The 23,073-nt window shown below is 32.5% G+C and overlaps 1 protein-coding gene across 2 annotated transcripts; it reads right to left on the minus strand.

Moving 5' to 3' along the window:
* Nucleotides 1-482: 482 nt before the first annotated feature.
* On the minus strand, nucleotides 483-22,268 carry LOC130662370 (serine/threonine-protein kinase 38-like). 2 transcript variants are annotated; one of them, XM_057461219.1, is made up of 16 exons: nucleotides 22,252-22,268; nucleotides 12,281-12,374; nucleotides 11,148-11,428; nucleotides 5,973-6,024; nucleotides 5,738-5,860; nucleotides 5,299-5,382; nucleotides 5,070-5,193; nucleotides 4,798-4,915; nucleotides 4,622-4,658; nucleotides 4,246-4,348; nucleotides 4,104-4,162; nucleotides 2,931-3,081; nucleotides 2,197-2,287; nucleotides 1,978-2,076; nucleotides 1,587-1,675; nucleotides 483-1,450 (listed from the first exon to the last, which is right to left on the minus strand). In XM_057461219.1, exons 2-16 carry the CDS (start codon nucleotides 12,281-12,283, stop codon nucleotides 1,338-1,340), a joined length of 1,527 nt encoding a protein of 508 aa, XP_057317202.1. In that variant the 5' UTR covers nucleotides 12,284-12,374; nucleotides 22,252-22,268; the 3' UTR covers nucleotides 483-1,337. The 2 variants fall into 2 exon arrangements, with proteins under 2 accessions (XP_057317202.1, XP_057317201.1); XM_057461218.1 differs by lacking the exon at nucleotides 22,252-22,268 and having other exon boundaries at nucleotides 12,281-12,536.
* Nucleotides 22,269-23,073: the final 805 nt, after the last annotated feature.

Consider the following 23,073-nt stretch of genomic DNA (forward strand, 5'->3'; position numbering starts at 1 on the left):
ATAAATAGAATAATACACCATTATTTATTTTGCATTATAACTTATTTCTAACTAGTTCCCAACTTTCTGTATTTCAGTAGAATATTTATTTCAGTCATTGGTTACAAGCCAAATATAAGCTATTTTGGTGATACTTTTTCGCATTCCCTGCAATAGCAAAAAAAATTTGCACAATTCTCAATGTCTGTTCGTAAACTTCAATTCGGCATTCTTTTCTTCCGCAAACAATTTCTTCTCTTAAGATAATCGAACATAAAGACCTTCATAGACTACGGAAACACATTGCATTTGAAGAAATCATGAAATCCTGGCATTTTTAAGTCCAAATCATAATTTCCCTAACTTTTTCTGACACAGCCCCTAAATTATTTGTTCGAAGGTTACCCAGTCACAACAGTAGGAAACTTATTAAAGCAACCCTAAATGAATTCAAACCAGATTGTGAAGCAATAGGAGATGAGAAAACAAAAAAAATGTAACGCTTTTAAATAGTATAAGTTGATTTTTTTCTAACTGTACATTTTTACAAAAAAAACGCGGCATATAAATTATTTTGTTATCGTCATTTTACTAAAACACGACACAACTAACAAAACTTAACGACTGATGAGAAATAACGTCACACAAAATGACGTAACGAATATAACTTTAAAAACTATTTTTTTGTTCTTTTATTCACTCATTTCTACAATACCTGGTAACATTTTCAAAAATTGCCTTAGCCAGCTAAGGCATAAGCTACTCAAGTATAAATCTTATTTTAAAAACTGTCGTACCTTTGAAAAGACAAAGCTACGATCGCAAAGCTTAAAAATAAATTTCAAAAATACCAGCACCCTTATTTAAAATATAAAGGCTTTTAATACTAGTATATGATACTCATAAATGCATCCTGCATAAAGTCAGCCTCGTATGCGTATAGCATTTTGAAATGATGGCACAAGAAAACTTTTAAAATCTGAAAATATTATAAAATTTATTCTTTAACACAAATAGTTAATACTCTTTTTCCGTGTGTGAACAACACGTGGTGAAGCAGTGGAGCGTAGTAACGCTAATGAGACCGTCGATCACCTGCGATATGCGTCGATAGTGGCAATCAGCAGAAAACACGAAATTTGGCTCTCTGGGGTTCTTTAACCATTGATTGTTGCCAATGGCCAAATAAATATGTTTTCGAAAAATCGTCGAGAAATCTCTGTTCACACCAAAACAGAACGAATAGCATCCCAAAATTTTAAAAATGTCATTAAGTGTATATAAATCTCTCGACCCTGAACTGCTCGTGTACAATACATGAAACCATAATGGTTATCGCGTCAACGCGTTACTATGTCTCATATTGCTAAGGGTTTGAAACCTCGTTGAGTTAAGCCTTCGAATCGTTTAAAAGTGTAATTCAGGAACACCCAGTCCTTATTGTTCGTTTCGCTTTTCTCTGGTATAGGACCTGTGAAAGTAAAAATAAACATGAACCAGAATACTAAGATAGGGCGGGTTTATTCGTGAACGGTATTTCTCTAAAATGGGCGTTCATTTGACGCAATACCGTACCTTTAGAAGAGGGGATGACAATATTAACTTACCCCATGATAGGTCTACATCTGGGAAATCGTCAAAGTTAGAAGTGTCGTCAATACTCTTTACTTCGATTGGAATAGCAGCAGGTCTCTCCCTAACAAAAATCAAGAAATATAAACACTAAGAATGCAGTCTCCTGCTGTTCATGTTGATAAACAGAGTTTTCTGGGATTTTCTACGAGATTAGCACTTTCCTGGAAGAAGATAAACTGCTTGTTTTAACAAACAACAAGAAATCGTAACGTCAAACTTGTAATTAAACAATGGAAAACATAGCAGACAGACAGACAGACAGGAACGCACAATTTCAAATTCCTCAAATTTTCAGCCTAACCTTTTTACGCTTTCGAATAAACTCATTTTAAAGCCAAGAAAAGAAAGTTATTTTCAAGCTACCTAATATGTTCCCAATCGACACCTCTGAAGAATGGATGCATTTTGATTTCGTTGATTCCTGAATTTCGGCCTAGGCGATGTTCTGCATCGGTACAAAAACTAGAAACATAAAAAATAATTAAAATGGTAAAATAAAGTTAAAACTAAAAAGTTAAACAACAAAAACTCACTTTTTCTAAAAAACAAAACAAATAAAAACAGTAAAAAATAGCTAGCTACCTTTGTATCATATTCTTAGCAGTGTTTGTTATAGGCATTTCCACAGGAAACACTAACGTTTCGCGCCAGTTCATCACTTTTCGATAAGTTTCTATAATAACAACCAAACACAATTACCACATATATAATAAAATAAATAAAATAAAAAATAAAACAAATTTTCCAAAACAAATAACAAGAAACAATCTACAGAATCAGTATGGAATACTTGAAAAATTATATTGAACTATTCAGAGGTCCATTATGCAACTAATTTTGAAGGATAATTCGATTTTAGGTTTTTTTGTTTACCGAGGAATTTAGGAGATTTTAGAAGAACTTGAATTAGTGAAAGTGTAACTTAAAATCACACGAATTAAGGATGTCAAAGGAATTGAACAAAGGAGACAAATTGAATTGATCCAATATCATTTCCGCATTTATTGACGCAGAATATATTTCATTTGGCAAATGGATGTCCCCTGGAAATTTAGGGAGAATTGAGTTTTCCCACAAATAAAATCAGGAAATTTTAGGAGCATCCCATATTTATAGAATTTTTAGACGGCATGAGTACTCTAAAAAAGCAATCTACACCACATCAAGCTTTGGTTAACTGTTATCTCAACTAAATCTTTTTTTACTACAAACAAGGTTAACCACTTAACTGAACTATTAAGATTAAATTAGAAAATAAAACTCGATATATACGAATAAAATCATGATAAGTATCTCCTAACGATGTGAACATTTACCTTGTGGTGTTTCAGAACAAAATGGCGGGTATCCAATTAACATTTCAAACATAATTACTCCCAAACTCCACCAATCACAGGACTTCTCGTATCCGCTTTGCGTGAAAACTTCTGGTGCAATATAATCGGGTGTTCCGACTGTGGAATAAGCCTGTAAGTTGAAAAAAAAAATTGAAATCGATTATACGAAATGAAGTATATTTTGTGTTCTTTTTACGATAGTGGTTGCCATAATTCTTATCATACAGACTTCCTAATATAAAAATTAATTTTCTTTTTTTTCCTTGAATGTTTACAACCAAGGTGGCCTGCTTATGTTCACTGATATTTCCCCACGAGCGTGCTCTTTGGAGCACGCCCGTGGGGAAGATAATTAACCTTGGAAAATCAAAATAGGGGCACCAGGTTTAAAAAAGCAATTCTCTCGCTTTTAAGCAACGCGTATGACTATATGTAATCTCGCAAACAAGAAATAATTGGGACGAGAAGCAGTTTGATGTCTAATTAGATTTATAATTTAAGCTAGTTAGGACCCTCCTGCATCTTAATCCTTTTGTTGACTAACATCATTAGCACTAATTAAACTTAGTTCATCATGAAACAATAAATCAAACAGAAAGGCACTTATGTCTATTAGCTTTATTATAGCCACAAGTGTTCAAATTAAAAAAAATTACAACAAAATACTTTAGGTTTGTGTTCAGGTTAAAAGGTGATCATGTAGACAATTTTGCAAATTATAAACAGAGACAAACAGAAAAATGTTTGACACGTGTTGTTAAAACGTGCATTAAGTTATGATGTCGTCATTGCTATTATTAGTGGCATTTAAGGGTTAAACAGCATTTAAAACACAATTATAACCATAGTTGGACAAGTGTTTCTCTCTATAATTTACTGCATCAACAAAATTCATAGCACCGAAGGTAAATCTTGTCCTTAGGAGTTTAAGTATAGCTTGGCTGACGTGTGATGAATTAATTTTAGATTAGAACGTAAGTCACTTAAAGCAAATGTAAAACATTTTTACACCTTATTTTATTAGAACAACATAAAGTTTTCTCTTTTTTCTCTTATAAAGATGCAAATATAAAATAGAATAAAGGGTAAACATAAATACAACGACAACAGTGGTTTTTATAGCTCTGCTTTGCATAAATAAGTTATACATACCATTTGCCTTCTATTTCTTTTCCAAGTCATTGCTTTTTGTTTCGTTCCAACATGGTCGCCTAGAAATGCGAAGCAATATTCATTGGTGTTCTGACAGCATAAACATGTGTGTAAGAAAAAAAATTTCAGTAGGTACGCTTACACAGATCTGCAACTGATGCGGGTGTTATGCCACGATAAAATTCTGTTCTATGTGATTTTTTTAGGCCTGTACACAGTCCAAAGTCTGATAATTTGATGTGTCCCTAAATAAGAAAAATAGTCACAATAATTATTTTTTTAAAAGCTTTTATGTAAGTGTTTGTACACAGGACGTAACAAGGTTAGCCTTGATGCAGAGGAATTTAAGTTGAGAACTAACACAGTCAAAATCACATTGAAAGAAGGTCATTATTAAACCCCGTCCAACCCAAATTAGCATGAAAAACGGTCATTAAGCTGAGAATGACAATGATGATCATACAACCTTAAATAAACTTTGAACAAAATAAGTGACATGTTCAAATAATGAAACCTACTTTGGCGTCCAATAAAAGATTGTCTGGTTTGATATCTCTAAATAAAAAGAATAAAAAAACAGCTGTTACGCACCACCAAAATTGTTTATAAACTACAACCCTTCTTTCTTAAAAGAGAGAGTACATACAAGTATAGAAAACATAAACACATATAAAAAATTGAAGAGTTTATTAACCTGTGTATAAATCCTAATTGATGAATGAAATTTATTGCCAGTATAGATTCAGCTACATAAAATTGTGTTTGTGATTCTGTGAATGTATCTTTTCTAATTAACAGCGTCATAAGGTCACCTGTAAAACAAAATTGGTAAAAACGTATTTCATACAATTTAAATGTTTTACATATTCTAAAAATTTGAATTTCCTTACACATATTAACCCTGAAGAGGTTAAAATTAGATTTGACAAGTTACAGGCAAAAAAGAACATACAAGAATGTACAAACCTCCCGGTAAAAATTCCATAACTAAGTACAAGCAAGTTTGATCTTGAAATGAGTAGTACATCTTGACCACCCAAGAATTATCAGACTCTGCAAGTATATCGCGTTCTGCCCGAACATGCGCAACCTAAAATTAAATTTTACAAATTACAGGATCAGCCGGGACTATTTTTAAGATCTGTACAGCTATACATACTGACATGTACTTGTTTAAATATTATTAAAACTTGACCTGTTCCTTTTCCAACATATCTTTCTTTCGTAAAATTTTCATAGCATATACATGACCTGTGTCCTTCTTTTGTACTAGTCGCACCTAAAAGAGAAATATTCGGAAAGGTACTTTATAGAAAATTCAAGGAATTTTCACAAAATGGAATTAATTTAATTTCTGTGAATGATTCAAAATTGCTTATTTGTTCAATGGTATCAATGATTCAAAATACCATAAATTTGACATCATTTAATGTGTTTTAATACAGATTCTAAAATTTAGTTGCCAACATGCAAAATAAGATTTTAATTCTTCTAAAATCTCAAAAGTTAATCTATGAAAGGTACGTGTATTTGCCATTTGCAAAAACACAGACTTTTTTCCTGAAGGTGCAGTAATAGACAATTTAATTCAAGACCACGAAAGTCGACTGACATTAACAGTCTGTAACATATACCTCGCCAAATGCTCCTCTTCCTATAACTTTCAGGGATTCAAAATCCTCTCTCCCAATCCTTGTTCTTTTTAAACGTAAGAACTCTGTTTCACGTAATGCATACAACGCTCTCCGTGCATCTTTCTATAACATATATATAAAGAAATATGTAAAATGCAAATTATCAAGTCAATCACAGGGAAAAACCAGGTCAATCAGAGACAAACATCAAAGAAAACAACTTCAAGTACTTTACCTCCTTCTCTGAAAGTCCTTCCTTGTCCATAGCATCTTCTAGTTGTTGAACCCTAAAGCAAAATAATAAAATATATAGGAAAACAGAAATAAACATTTTACCAACGTTCAGCCATATTTATAAAACCAAGTAATCGATTTTACATAAAAATAAAGTTGAATTATCTTACAAGCTCATAAAAAATTCTTTTAATTTATTTATCTGGCTTTGATGACTATCATATCCTTGAAGCTAAAGTATGCTTACTATTATGTCTATACAACTATGTTTTTAAACCGGAATTTCTATTTAATTGTAATTTTTAAAAAGCAGTAAAACTGTTCTTTGAAATAAGAAGTTTTTCCCAAAAATCTTTTGTAAAAGTTATGAAAGGTTATGATGTAAAATGGAAACATGTCCCGTTTTCATTTTTAAAATGGTTTCTCTTCTTCATCCCTTTACAGAAAAAACATAATTACAACAATGTATATTACAGTCAAATATCAAAGAACGAAGACATGGTTATTGCATTTTGTTCCAACATTTCAGGCACATTGCAGAATTTGTATGACCAGGCTTACTCAGGAAAGGAGTGTGATAGCATTCCCTTGTAAACACAAATTGGTTAAGATGTGCGATGCACACAAAAAACATTTGATGTGTGCTTTTTACTGTGCATGTGCAAAATCTTTCTGAAAAGGCTGTACCAAACAAGTAAATTAGACTTTATCATCTGAATAAGCTAGCATTGTTGACAGGATACCACGTTAACAAATTCTCTAACAAAAAGGAAATTAAGATCAGAAAAATATGAGTGACCTGTATGTAAGATATCAGGCTATGCTAACATGTTCCAACTTGATAGGATACACCTTATTCCTCAATACATAGGGAATTAGTTGAGTTAATTTTGTGGCCTTATAAATTGGAAGCTATTGGCAATAGTTGATGTCAACTCCAACGTTGGCAGTTAGGGACAACCAACCAAAATAAGGTCAATTCCCCAAAGTCAGTTAATGTGTAACTTTTAAAATAGCATGCAAGTCAAATTATGTCCTTTTCATAAAACAAAATATAAAAAGGCACTAAAAATGTTACATTCTTAATGCTACACATTTTAAAATTCTGTTTAACTAACATGATTTTTCCTGAATTATACTTAAATATATAAGGTTATCATATTGTTCTTAATGTAAAATCAAAACATTACACAAAACTTCACTACAAGTTGTTACATGTACAATATATGTAATTATCACAAAGTAAACAAAAATGGCTTTAGTAATGCGAGCAGTTTGTAGAAATATTGAAAGAAAAAGACAAGATCTACCACAAATCCATTTTTTACGTTTTCTTAGTAAGTTATTGCTGGGACCCAGGTAAATGATACAACTTACAGGGAGATGGAGGTTCAGCTTACTGCATTTTAATGCACTGGAATTAATTTGGATTAAATTGGAATTAATTTCCTTAGTTTGGTCAGACATGTCCGCAGCTCCTTTTGAATTTTTGTCAGACAAAATGTCTGATAGATTTTCCTTCACAGTCAGACACTTCCATTTCTTTACACAAAAGAATTATTGCACAGCCCTAATCCATGAGTCAGTCTGTTTATTGCTAACCTGACCATCCTAGCTAATTCACAGACACTTGACTTAGTTAAAAGAACTTTGTAGACATGTATAGGTCTTACAAGAGGAATCCAGCCATGCAAACATCAACTACGGAGGTGAAGGCAGACAGAGTACAGATGAACAAGTCTGCAAGACCACTCACAAGAGAAACAGACATTTTATCTATGGATTTAAGAACATTAATATTTTCGCCGTTGCTCTTGCATCTACCAACACATTTTTTTCTTCGATGTAGACATTGACTGTAATGTCAACACCAGCTAAACATATATTATACATGATGATTTTTGGCAGAATTATACACTAATACTCCGTGTTTCTTTTGCAAAAAAAAACATGCAAATCTTTGATTCCATTCAAATTTAACGAAACAACTAAACTCTTCTGACAAAGGAAATTTTTTTTTTTAAAACATGTGACTGGCATTCTATTACTAGTTTGAATGATCTCAATTGTATTAAAATTAGTTGAATAAAATTTTTCAGATAATGAAGTGCCACAAGAAAGAAAAAAAACCTTCATAATAAAACGTTTCGAAACCGTCAAAATCTGATTTATTTAATACAGGCAGTGTCTTTTTAATCAAATATCAAAGTCCATGTGCGTCCATAACTTCTGTATCAATTTTATAAAAAAATTACTTAAACTTTCTGCATAAATTACAAGATTTTTTGAGCAACATGTGTAAAATTAAAGTGAATTTTAAAACAAAGCATATTATTTGTAACCGTTTGGCAGATTACGATTGCAAATAATAAATACAAACTTGAAGTTTATGATAAATAAATATTATTTTTTGGGATCTAACTGGCTAATACATACATATCAAAATGAGCAGCCTTTCCTTGGTTTTTTAATGCATCATAACACATTATTATACCTGGTATGTGTGATCATGATTAAAGCATCTTCCGCTACTGCTAGACCTCCATTACATTCACTCTGGACATTCTGAACGATGGCGTGTAATAAAAGGACCACTTGAAAGATCAAGTACAAGCAAGCAATTAAATGCACTTCACAACTGATATCTGCTATTTTTTAAAAAGAAATATTTCCTTTCCACATTCTTTTTGGTGCTAATGAGCAAAATCTGTAAAATATAATAAATATCAGTAAATCGAAAGTTTGTTTTGAGGAGACCACAAGTAAACACAAGTCATTGTTGTTGTGGCTTTGACCAGTTTTATGTGCAATAATGTTTTTATGCAAAATTTAGAAACTTATTTATATCGAATATATTATGGATATCAAGTATACCTAGGGAACTTTTCCCTCATTTTTAATTATATTTGGATGTCCAATGATGATTTTAGATGTTTTTGTTGTTGTCAGTCATAAATTTATTCACCACCAGTAGCTTGACTTTCGTGTAAGTCACTAAAGTCAAAAATTAACAGCCCGTTTTGTAGCCCCTTAGGTGATTGCAGAAGGTCAAAAAAGAATTATTCAATTGGGTCTTCAAAAAACGCTCAATCAACTGATTGGAACACTCCCCTGATTAGGGTAAGTGGTGACGTCCTTATCTAAGTTATCATTCCGATAAAGTGTGGTAGTGAGTGATGCAGACAATGAAAAACAATTTTCTGTGCATACATGTTCAATTAAAATATTATTATGATGACAAGATAGGCTGGGTAATTAGTTAACAACTAGTCGATAAAACCCGTGGAAAATCCACTGAGGCAGAATAAAAATGAAAAAGAAGAGTCATTTAAGTTTTGATGATGTCAGCAACCCATCCCCACAAAAAATTGTTTTCACTTTTCCTCTATCACATAGAGCTTAAAGCGCTGATCAAAAAAATGTATAGGATCATATACTGTTAACAAACTGTTACGAAAATATTAGGGTTTAGATAGTTTTTGATGATGTCTCCAACCCTTCCATTCTGAAACGGATTTGGGAACCCAATTTTGGAAAACTTACTCAAATTGGTACCAGGTGGTCCCTAGTCATCCACGTGGTGAAAAATCACCGCCTCGTTTCCATGTTATTTACTGTCAAAGTTTTAAGTACACCGTAATGGTTTTATTAATTTAATATAGTATATTGACGTTAAAGTAGCGTTATCAACAATACCTGTTACACACGGAACTGGCGTATTATTATATAGATATGAAAATGGTTTTATCACAATGTTGGTCTTTTTTATATTTCTATTAAATGTTTTTCAATGTCTTTAACTCATTCAATTTTGCAGACCATCTGTTCTAAATAAATCCTTAAAAATATTACATCCATTTTCTTAGCAATTTTTTTGAAATTGTGATATTATATATATACATGCTTGTAAACATGTTTGACCTTCATTGCAATTCTCAAGTGCAACCAGTCTGGGTGTAAGTCAAAAATACTGAGTGTGAATTTACAAGAGGTCAGAGATTGTGGCTAGCTTTGTGTTACAGGCTGCGGTATACTTATTATGTGCCTAACATAATAAGGCAAGCAATCAATCATCACCAAAGACATGGAAGAAAGTGTAGGTAAGGATTGTTAATGTTTGCCAGCACAGTAACAATCCTTAGCTACACTTTTGCCAGAAACGCCAGTTTCCTATTTCAAGGACCAAGCATCTAAACCTAAACATCTTTGCGATTTGACGGAATGCTCTAAGGACATGTTTAAAAAGAAGCTGAATATCTTCCTTTAATCAATCCTGGATGAAGCACTCACTCCGGGATATACTGACTCTGTCCTGCTTAAATGGTTAAGAAGGACAGAGTCAAACTCCTTGGTGGACATGATTAAAAGCGTCTGAATCGACAATTTGGGTGGATAAAGAATGTATTAAAACAGACTCAAGTAACTCAAGTAAGTAAAATCTTTTAGGTGCATGACTACCACACGCGTTTTGTTTTTCATATGACACAGCTTGCACTCAAAAAAAGACTTAATGTGAATGGTTTGAAACAGATTGACAGTATATACAGATTGCAATTCCCAACATATAATTTTAAAGTTTTAACTATTGGTGATGTCCTTATTTTACATGGCTAGCCTCACAAATATCGAGGTATATATATCCTGTCTATTATTTCCAGGAGGCTTAATGACTTGATGTATCCCAGTATTTATGCTCATTTTTAGCTTCAAAGACCCAATTAGAGTCTACGTCTCCCATAAAGCACCATCTAACCTTATGTCAAAATGGGTATTTGTCCACATGGATGTCAGATGAAATAAATAGATCTTTGTCAAAAAATTATTTGCAAAAACTGCCTACTTCCATCAACGCAACCTTTATGAAGGAGTCAAAAAAATAACAAAGTTATTTTTAGTGAGCCAGTAGAGTGAGACTGCATAATCGGCACTATATCGCCCAATTATAATTCACAGTTAGTTGGAAAATGGCAAAACAAAAAACGAATTAGAAGTCAGCAACAGTTGACACATCTTGTGAGTTTTTATCTAACCATTCTAAGATTCTAAGCTAAGAGCTAGCTTAACTAGCTGAAGCTATAGCTCTCCTAGTTTGACTCGTATCAGTCACATAATATTCATGTAGCCAGATGCTAAAACATTAGAAAACTAGTTTTATGGAAAACAGAAAATTTCTAACCTTTCCTTTCTCTCTTGTGTGTGGGCAATCAAAGTGGTGTAATATAACTCTATCGTTGCTTTTGTCTTTGCGACTTTATCCATTGTAGTAGTTGAGAACGGAATAGATCCTGTTGCCATTTTTGGCAGTTCGTCACCGACTCCGTGAATTTTTATTGAACTTTTTGAGTAACCACCTTTTGATCTTTTATTATTACTTTTAAATTTCTTGGTCCATTCTGGTCTGATGTTTTCTTTCAAGCTACTTTTCTTGATCAACAAACCACTGTTCGGGTCTCTGTCCTGCGTAAGAAAAAAAATTGCTGACCTATGCTGATTTAAGCCAATCAACAATACCTTCTTGCGTAACTTGGCTAGATTGCCCAATCACGTACATCAAAATGCCGATAAATCTTGTCGCTTTAAATTTCGGAGACTTACAATGTTTACGAAACTAAAATGTGACGCTTTGTCGCGAAAACTTGCAAGCGGGGCCCATAAAATGACGTTTTTGGGATTGTTTTGATTGCAATATTAAAATTTATAAAGTAATTATTGACGCATTTTCTTTCAATTCTAAATCAATTTTATTTAACTATGATTTTTAAACAACATCGAAAAAAAGGCTCTGAACTTTGTTAATGACTACAATTAATAACATTAGTTTTTTAACAACAAATTCACCACATCACCATCATCAAAACTCATTCATTCTCTCAGGCTGCTAACATATTAAGTAGCGCAGACTATAAAATTAATTAACTTAATAATTTTGCGTTCATGCGAAAGAATAAAATGGCCGCTGAAGTGAAATTAAATTTTACCACTGTTTGTCACAACGAATTCCCGACAAATCCTTGGTTAGAAAAACATGTATTGTTTTTCTAACAGCGAACTTTTGAAGTTTATGACAGCGTGGATGTTTGTATAGCTTAATCCTTTCAGTAAAAAATAACGGTTTTGAGAGCTTAAAACACAAACTATTGTACACTCAGGACGGAATATTACTGTAAGAAGATTGTAAAAATCCATTGTTCAGTCCCGTATATTTTCAGTCGTACTTTTATTGTGGAAAAAGAATATTTTTAATATATAGAGCAAGATATAATATAAAGTTAACAAATAAATACTAACGAAGTAAAAAAAATCGCTTACCATTGTGATTTGTTATCTTGTGTTAATGTGCTAGCCTTTTTTTCTTTTGAAGGTTTTAATTTGAACTAAAATATTACTTTCTTCTACTAACTCTCTAGGGAATTAAAAACAAAATAATGTATTTTTTAAAAATAGACACTTTCAAAGTAACACCACAACGTGAAACATGCTTACTGAACAAATAGAATTTATAAAAAATTAAGAACTGCCTATAACAGCTTTTTGTCATGTTTTCATCCGTTCCTCATTATTTTATAATTTGAAATGACAATTCTCTAATCAATGTTATATGTCAGGACAAGTACAAAAATTGGTAAAAAACACAATTTATTTTCTACGATTCACATAAAATATTAATTATTTAAATTTACGTGGAACAGGTTTCCATGAAACATAATAAAATTATTTTCAATTATATCTTTCACCCTACTTCGTGATCAACAATTTACGAGTGCGTATTTTCGTTACGTTGTGAGTTTTTATGTGTGGCACGAGTGAAGGATGTTATACCCTTTATTAAGGAAGTTGAAATTTTTTATTGCAACTTTTTTTTCGATTTAAAAAGCTTTCGTTTTCCTTACTTAATTTTAAATCCAATGTTTTTTCTTAAATTCGTTTGTTTTTTTTCCGCAAATTACTTGCGAAAAGTTACTTTATTCAAGAACTATTTAAAAACATCAAAACATTACAGATTAAAAATGTGTAACAAAAGAACATTCATCTTCATAAAGTGTCATTTATATAAACGTGTAGCTAGCTTTTTTCATTATATCAAAAGTATGGACTGAAACTAGTTGAGAACAGTCCGTAAAAAAAAATAGCTATTTTCTACGGATTATGATATTTCAAATGTGTCGACAGGTTTGATTTATATATAACTAAAATATGAAGCAGAAATAGTTTGAATGGAGAATGGTTATTCCATAATAAAACCGACTATGACTGTTTAACTTATTGACTTTAACCGCGAATCAACCGATATGACAGTGAGAGGGAGTTCTGAAAAATGTAGCTTTCCTTTCAGGAAAAACATAGCAACTGTGTAGAAATAAATTTTTAAAATATATATCTATATATAGCTTGAAAAATTTGAATAAATTATTCAACAATTTCTATCATTGTATAGATGCACCCATTTTTCTGTGACTAAGTTTACAGATGATAACATTATGAACTCTTCTTTGCTGAAGATAAACAAACTTGTTAACAATTAAGTATATATAGTAAATAAGCAAATAACAAATATATCTGTCATTCTCTTTAAAAACGGAAGAACTAAAAATGACGTAGGCACCTACGTTAGTACGGATTTGATTTACCTGTTATAGTGTCTCGACTACCTCCGATAGGTGTTGACATTAAATGGACAATCTCAACACTACAGGCCACATTAATGTCTTTGCAGCCAATTGATGTTAGAGAGAAGATACTCTTGTTAGTAACAAAAAATTACTTCCTTTTGTACCTGAAAGAACGCCTCAGGGTTACCAGGGTGGACTTAAAAATGGTCTATGTATGACAGTTTTCTAAAGTAGCTAAATACAAGAAAAAGATTTTACCTATTGAGACTGACCAAATTAAATACATTTCGTTTGCAGTAGGTTGGTGAAATCAGATACACTCGAAATTGATTCCGGGCAAAATACATGCAACACTTTTCCCTATGTTATTATAAGGCAATCTCATTCCCAGGATTTCTTAGGTTCAAGATCCAGTACTAGAACCTAAATCCTGGGAACGATATGGATTTTATACGGTTTTGAGTGCGGCTGTTTCTTTTAAAAAGAATTTTCAGTTTGTTTTTCAGAATTAACTAACAGAAAGAGGCGTGGATTGAAAGTGTACAAGGAACTTAAGAAAAAGAATATATTCATGAATTATATATGCTTCTCTCATAAAGTATTAAAGAAAAAGTTTCCGGGGTAACATTCACTACATGTAACTAAGTGCAATAACGCACAAAAAATTGCAAAATCAGCAAGTTCTCGTAGAATGAACGCTGACATGTGGCATTTGGTGAAATCGTTGATTAGCATTTCAAAATAGTTATTTTTAAAAGAAAAAGCTATCTTTTTCTCCTTAGAACATAATTATATGTTTAACAATGTAACACTAAAATGGAACATAGGTGAAGTGGCTTTAGAGAGGTGCAATTCTATAAATGTTAGAATATTTAAAGATCACATCAAATCTAAGAGTATCAAACGTATTTTAACACAAAGCTAAACGGTTTCTTGCTTGATTGATTCCAACTTAAGCATGTGCATCTATCACATCACAGTTTCAGATGCAAGGACGGTGTGAAACGTTTAATGCTGTGTAAAATATCCACTTTGTTGCTGTGAAAAATATCCACTTTGTCGCATCCTTCTCGTACAGATTATAACATTCAAACCAGAAACAAATTCTTCTCACAATGCTCTAATGTGACTTAAAGTAGTAAAATAAATACGACTTTTTTTTTAATTATAAGAAAACAGTATAGTAAAAATATAATAACATTTAATTTAACAAACGAAGCTCTTGCTAACAATAATTATTTTCTAAACATGCTTCGTGTAAATCATTGATGAGCTATCAATCCAAAAAAACGTAACCAAACACATATCGAATTTCAATTCAACTTGTCAGCGTGCTTCTTTGCCATTAGAGTAATTCGCTTTTTTATTCTCCATAGAAACATCATTACGTTTTTATTGAATTGTTGTTGTTTTTTTACAAGAAGGAACCTCAAACGAAAGCTTTTACTCCATTCCTACCAAAATTATATGTAAACAAACCAACCTGTGTTAGATCCTTTTTTTTTCAGGACGCGAATAATTGCTTCCGCTTTACATTAGCTTCCAAAGTTTTGACGGAAAAGTTAATGAGCTATTATCAGTTTAATGAAGGAAAAAAACACAAGTCACGCTTTATCTCATAATGGGATTACGTCATCTATATAAATAAATGATTGTGTTTAAAACACGCTAGAGTTGATATCTTTTCCGTTCTGTCGTTATGTGAAATACACGGTTTTTTTTAATATTTCATAACTGAAGCTGAATTTTTTAACTGATGGTTATTTCTAGTCTTGATGAAGTTAACTTTGCCGCAGAAACAGTTGTCATGGTACCAACTCACCTCACATCAGAACAAAAAAAACATTCAGGCCTTACACTTTACAGTTTTCAGGTCCACTTAGTTCCTAAATAAGAAGTAGAATAATAAAAATAAAGGATAAGTTACCTCCCCAAACAACGTTTTCAATCTCTACCAAGCCCGGAAACTCCAAGAAATAAAATGTAAAATCATGCCACCCACAGCCTCCCTCAACCACTCTCCACTTTTTGGTGAAAATCAGTAGTTAGTCAATAATTAGTCAGTAGTTATTCGGAAATATTTAAAAATTTTTGTTTTTTCTAAAAAGGTGAAGCATCTAAAACAAAGCAGCTGTTACTCTTGAATTATTTATAATAGGAAAAATAAAGGTTTCTAAAGAAGTTAAAGGTCTAGGGTGTCTGAACATATCCTTGAAGTGATGTATGCTACAACGTTTAAGAGAATACAACTGGTTTACTTTATTCTCATCCCAGTCCTTTTCGAAATAAAAATTTTATCTCAAAGAGTTTTAGGGACAAAAATAAGCTTGGTGATTTCTGAAAAATCAGTTAAGTATCTGAAGCTATGATTCAAATAAATTTTGGCCTGGTGGTCATAATTTGCAAATATTATTATTTTTTTTTATATTGAACAGGGAATAACTACTTTCAAAGAAGAACCATTCTGTCTCAATAATGAGGAAGTATTCTATCGCCGAAATATAAATACCGAGGGTTACAAAGTATGATCAGGTGAGATTACAAAGTGCGACGTAAAGGGGATTACAAATTGCGATAAGTTTGGGATCATAAATTGCAACAAATTAGATTACAAATTGTGATGGGATTACAAAGTGCGACGAATTAGATTACAAATTGCAATGAGATAACAAAGTGAAACGAGCTTACAAAGTGATACACTACAACTACAGCCTAACATGGTAAAGGAGTGACATCAGAGTTACAATTAACTATTACTAAGTGCGAAGCTATGTTGAAATGTTCTCTTATCAAAATATTGTAAATTTTAACCTTTTTGTTTACATAAAGGTTGTATTAGGAATAAGAATTTCAAATAAACAAAGAGCGGAATTTAGCAACGGTTGCGGATAATCTTAACTGCTTTTTACTTGAGGTAGCTAACATGCGAAAAGGTTTCAAATGTCCGTCCTTCTTCAGGAGATACAGAACTAAATATTTCCTTTTTCAGATTAAATCTGTATTTTTTTGTTATATATATAAAATGTTAAAAAAATATATAAAATGTTTTTTCTTTTGTTTTGTGTTTCATGTATCTAACCTACCACTTAACTACATAAAAAGAAAGCGGTCCTGTTATCAAAATATTGTTGATTTTAACCTCTTTATTTATACAGATACATCAGAAAGTCTTATTAGGCACCGTTACGAGATGAAGACCCTGAGAAGGAGGTTGTTTGGTAAAACTTTATGAAAGGTAATATGGGATGTAACCTTGCTGGCTCTGTACACTTTATCGGATGACATTTGAAAATTGATGCATGCATCTGGAAGTGATTAGTGATGTTTTGAATACAGAGTTTTACCTTAACATGTCGAAATTAGTAGTTAGAATAGTTTCTAATTACAAAATACCCAATCTTTTGTGCTGTCCGAAATTAAAGTGTTCTTATTTCATGACTTCGATTTTCAATTATGATTTTCCTAGAGGAGATAAAAATTACTAAAACAAACGCTCCCAAAATTAGCAACAAGAAATGTATAACATCTAGGATTCACTTGTCTTTTTTCAGATCTGAGCCATGAAGCTATTCAACTTTATAAAATACATTTATTCGTGCATATATTTATTCACTCTTTTAAATATTTAGAGTTAAATAAGGCAAACCATTAAAACAAAAGTGGGCGGGGAACTTTCCCTTTTAAATTTATTGTTTTTATATAATCAATTACTAATATAAACACATTATGTATGTAGATTTTAACATTCATTTATCTTTTAAATATTTTCTCAGATCTCTTTGTCATGATTCACATATGAGAGACCGCGTGAGAGACGCGAGTGAATATTTTATTTTGTTTTCAATAATTCCGACATCACGTTTTTTTTGCATATTAAGGCGATACTCAATATGCTTTGATGATTCCTAACTTTAAATATTAATTTTTTTGAATACGACCGTTTTTACTCATGCTTTAAAAATATGATGTATGTTTAAAAGCAATTTCATTCCCAGCCTTTTTAGCCTTTTCTTTACTAGAATCGAACAGTTTTGGTTCCTAAAATTCATAAATGCACGAGAAAACACAAATCGTCACAAGAACTACCTCATACCCAGATCTTTTGTGTTTTATTTCTAGCAGAAAAGTTAGAAAATAGGTTGTCCTATAACAAAGCATTTCTAGATTTTTGATACTAAGTTGCAATACGAACTGAAGGGGAGGTTTATGTCAAGCCAGTGCCACAATTACTACAAGGCAAAACATGGTTAGTTTTACTTTATTTTCTTAAATATATTCGGACTGTTTTATGTTATAAGTAATTTTTGAGGAAGTCACTATCAATGTTCAGCAATCAACAATGATATTTAGGAACTATTTTGTTCATCATAGTTACAAAAAACGGGTTCGGTGGTACCATACTAAGCATTCGAGTCCATCATACATGTTATCCAAGTCTGTTTTGACTTTCTTTGACGTTATTTTTTTGTTTTATGTTTGTTTATCCCAATTATAATATATATACGATACGAATCGATAAGAAACGCAATTACGTAGTACATCCTTTCATCATATGCCAAAATAATTTTGCCAATTATAGTCAATTTAGAAAATCCGTACGGATAACGAGTCATCAACAATATCCAGTGAAATTAATGCAAATTAAATTTGCTTCGTCACATTTTATTTTAGACCATAATTTCAATATAAGATTATACAGCTTATTGGAATTGTAAATCAATTAGACAGGGGTGTATTTTCTATTCTTTTACGTAATTCATTCGTATATGACCACGTGTTCTTATCTCAGCTGATTAAATAATTTTATAAGAGGCTTTGTTCTAATTGATAATCATCTTGTCAACAAGGACACGTGGGATGTGATATAATATTGACACGTGACGCCTAGTCATGTAGTAATGACACATCGCTTTGTTAATTAAGAAATTAGTACGCCATACAAGAACATTTTCACGTTAATTTTTTTGGTTTAAGATAAGTATGAGTGTAATAAGAAAGTGACAGAAAGTTTTAACGATCTTAGGGATTCCATCTTAACAGCCGGCTATTTTTCCCCTATGACTGTACTTATGGTACATTACCGCCAAAAATGCATGTAGTATCGCTCTAGCTTGGCTGCCTGCCACACAAGTGGTCAGTAGATTGCACTAAATGGGCTGACCCTTACATTAAATGCACCGCGTTGGAGACTTAAACATGAAACCTAATGACTATAAGCCGAATGCGCTACCACTACACCATCTAGGATAGCAATATATCTTAATTTTTGATAACTTCTGTAGATTATGTTTAATTTTTAAGCACTTCTAGACCAATTAGCCCTATAGAAAAAAATCCATTCAAAAACTGCTTTCCAACGACTGTGCACCGACTTAACACCGACTGTGCACCGACTTAACACCGATTGTGCACCAACTTAACATCGACTGTGCACCGACTTAACACGCATATGTTTTCTCGCTACAGTTTGCATAGATAACAAATTCCTTCCAGGGTTTATTTCTTACTTTTTGAGATAGGGCTATCACGAAAGAAAAAAATCAAGATATCGAGTTTGCGTAGATGGATCTTTGAAGGAAAGCAATTTTGTCAGCAAATTTAATGGAACAAGCTACCGTAAGAGTAGAACAAATGTCGGCATGAAAAAAATCAGAATCAGTAAAAACTTTAGTCACTTTAACTAACTTTTATTGATTATATTTTTGCTGATTAATTTTTGAAAAAAAAGCAATGGAAAACTATCATTTTCTCAAAAAAAAAAAACTTATTTAAAATAAGATAATTATCCAACAACCTCTGTATCTGCTTTTTCAGTAAAATGTATCATAGTCAGTGCCTCTAGATACATATAGCTTTTGGATACATTACAAACAGGAGCACTTAGCACCAGACGTTTTAAAGTTAACCCTATTCGGTCCGGGGGGGGGGCGGATTCCGCCCCCCCCTGACGGTTTTTTTTTAATAACTCCTGATTGCTTTGTTATATGGCTATGATACTTACTGAGTTTCCACATTTATCTATTAGACACCTGCATGCTAATTTTTTAGGTCCCATACCTTTCAGAGGCTTTGATATTGGCCATTACTCGAAACTACCCCTAAAAATCTCTATGAAATCCTTATAATGGGAAAAACATAATAACTCCTGTTAGGATTATCCTTAAAACTTGAAACATGCAACACAACTTTGTTTCATCAAGAAGAATCATTTTAAATAATTTGAACACGTGACTAATCCGATTTCCCGATTTTGTCGGATTTTACCCGAAAATCGAAAAAAAACGGATTTTCGGGCAATTTTTGGCAATTTTTTATCCAATCCATGTAAAAACCGGAAGATATGTTAAATAACTTTTATTTAGCTTTCAGAAACTTTAAACAGAATGTAAAAATTCGCTGTAGAACAAAAGTAATTATATTTTAAGCAGATAGTGGCATTTTTAACAATTTTCAAGCTTTTGATGACGTCACAGAAAATGTGCTGACGCAAGCAAATTTTTCCTGGCGCCAATTTGTTCCTTTTATGACGTACTATAAGTGTGCCAAGTTTGATTCAATTTGAACAACCCTATGAAAAGTTATTGAGGGGGGGCGGAATCCGCCCCCCCCCCCCCCCCGGTCATAGTATGTTCGAAAAACCCCGGAACGAATAGGGTTAACACAGTGCTAAAAGTGATTCAATTTTCGCGCTGTTTATATTTTATTGCTCCAAAGGTGGACTGGGAACTAAAGAATCGGAGAACACAACATAAAATGTGGAAATCGACTTATAATCCCTGAAGTCAACAGACTATTCTTTTTCTTGCGACTATGGTTGTGTGTGAAGTACCTTGCCGAGATGTTCTTTCTATACTGGCCTTCAAATATAAATTATAGGGTATTTTGGTCTTAGTGGACTGAGTCAAGAGAATAGGGGATCAAGTTTTGAATCAATGCTCTATTATCTTGTTCGGGGATTACAATTTTTAAGGAACATCTTTAACGACACTATTTCAAAAAGTATACATGCACCATTTTCTCTAAGTGATGTAAGAACAACAATTGGTCAGCAAGAAGAACAACAATTACCTACAGCATGCCTGCTAAGTTGGACCAACATAACCTTGATTAACTAACTCATTGATTCTATTTTTCTTTAACCACATTGTTTATTCACATACATATTACGTGAAAAGAAAACTAGCTTATTTGGTCGCAGTTATTTGCACCATGGTCCAGAACGCCCTCCCATTTTCTTGAAAGTTAAATAGAAACATAACTGAAGCGAATTGTTTATTTGTATAGAGTAAAATATATTTAATTTTGACACGCCCGAGCACTTTCTATATTTTTAACCTGGACAGCCCGAACAGCGCGACGAAAGAAGTGCACAAATACTAGGGAAGAAGTTAGACTGATTTAAAGTTTTATTTTTGGTTTTACTATCATCATTCTTCTTTCAAAAATGTCTATTCTATAACCCTGTTAGAGGGATGAAGGTTCGTGGCCTCTTTGACTAGGCATAACTTTTGGTCGTCATTTAATTAAGTGCTAAAATTTTGTGACTTTCCAAACTTTTATTGGGACCGGGAAAATTTTAAGTGCTGGCATGCATGCATGAGCGTTGTAAATATTGTCGGCCGTCGGCCAAGTTTTATCAGCTATGCATAGGTATTTCGGATTTATGGCCTGCGGGGACTTTATGCCGATTGTGATATTATTCTTGTTCTATCGTAGCTATACACTTTCGCTTCAAATAGTGTGTACAAACCTAGCAGATGACTTATTAATCTTCTGCCCCTAAAAAACTAATGAGAAGGCAATTTCGTCCCCAGGGCTCTTTTAGGCCTTTCATATTCTGACAGGACGGCTCCGTAGCTCCGGAGTCGTTTTGGCCGTTCTGTCAGAATATCATAGGCGTAGAAGAGCCCTGGGGACGAGGTTTGGGGGGTCAGTCGGAAAATGCAAGAAAAGAAAATAAAGCTTTAAGTTATTTAGAAAAAAAAGGAGAGTGGTTATTTGTAATCCCAGTGAGCAGTAGAAATATACAAGAGGAAAATATGACCCGATTCTATCAGTTTAGTATAAAAAATTATTAAAAAAAGCTGTGTTTACGTCAGCCTGCAACATACAGAGAAGGTTATAAAAGCAGATACACATTAAGAAAGCCAATTTTGATTTGCAAGTTGCAAAATCATCTATGGTGTTTCACATCGTATTCGTTGCTTAAAAAGGAAGGCTAGAATGAAAATGCAAAGCTGAGCTAAGTTTCCAAAATGAAAAAAATGCGATAGGTATTGTGCAAAACGCGGAATAAAAAATTGCAATGAGCACCTTGCGGATTTAAGATTGCGAATTAGCAAGCCCAACGATCTTTTGCTTAGTAGTAGATTTTATACTTAATTTCAGGCTAAACAAGCGCGAAATGAGGTAAAATGCAAAAAGATTGCAAATGTCCGTCTTTGCTCAAGATATACAGAATTAAATATTGTGAACTTTGCACTAACTCTGCATTCTATAATTCGCATTTTTTTTTTTTGTTTTTTTTTGTTTCCCACAACCTTCTTCCTCGCTACTTTCTTTCCTTCATTTTAAAGCATGTATCCTACGTGGTACATAACAAGAAAACTATTTATCACAACCAGCATAAACATTGATAGTTAAAACATTGAAATAAGACGCTATAATTACCTGTGTTCTAGCTGATATTCTGTTTCGTGAGCAAAAGTACCTTGCACAAGATTTGCTACTTGAATTTTTGTTTAAACCAGAGCAGATAGGTAAACAACTTATTATAGAAAAGTAAACTTTCTTTTTCGTTGAATTTTTCAGAGAAATCAAATAATAATATTTGTTTTTTTTAATAAGTAATATGACATCACAAACATGTTTGCGTCACCTATTTCATGGCTGTTCCTAAGCGCTGTACACGAATCTGTGGCCATAGCAAAAACGGTTGAGTTGATGGCAACCCTATTTTTACTATAATCTTTTATACCTGCATGATCGTAGAAGCGCACAGCAAAATTAAATAGCTGCAGGTATTGGACAGCTTATCGGTGTGATATATCATCTTAGAACTTTTATTAAAAGATGGATAAAGCATGACAAAGATTAGTCCCCGTGACCATTCCAGTGTCGGTGATAAAAATGACTTTTTTGCTTAAGTTAAAAGTCTCATAACTTCAGTAAAAAATTGAAAACATAATGTAACTAAATAAAAGGTGCCCATTAAGAACAAAAAGAAAGAGAAAGCTGAACAAGTAAAATAAAAATGGACACTTCAGGTTCTTATAAAAAAAGAGTACAATACAACAGAATTAATAGACTACAGATTTTGAATACATGCTCTCTATAGAAAGCTAAGTCTTTAGCTGGATATCTTCGAAATTGATCTGAAAATTCCATGATACAAATCCTTTTATGTAAAATTGATGATTCAAATATAATATTCAAGAATGGATATATTAAAGTGACATTTAATAATTTTCCAGAGCTTGATGGTTCGAGATT

This window comes from Hydractinia symbiolongicarpus, chromosome 10, assembly GCF_029227915.1.
Source record: "Hydractinia symbiolongicarpus strain clone_291-10 chromosome 10, HSymV2.1, whole genome shotgun sequence".
In the NCBI taxonomy this organism is placed as follows: Eukaryota; Metazoa; Cnidaria; class Hydrozoa; order Anthoathecata; family Hydractiniidae; genus Hydractinia; species Hydractinia symbiolongicarpus.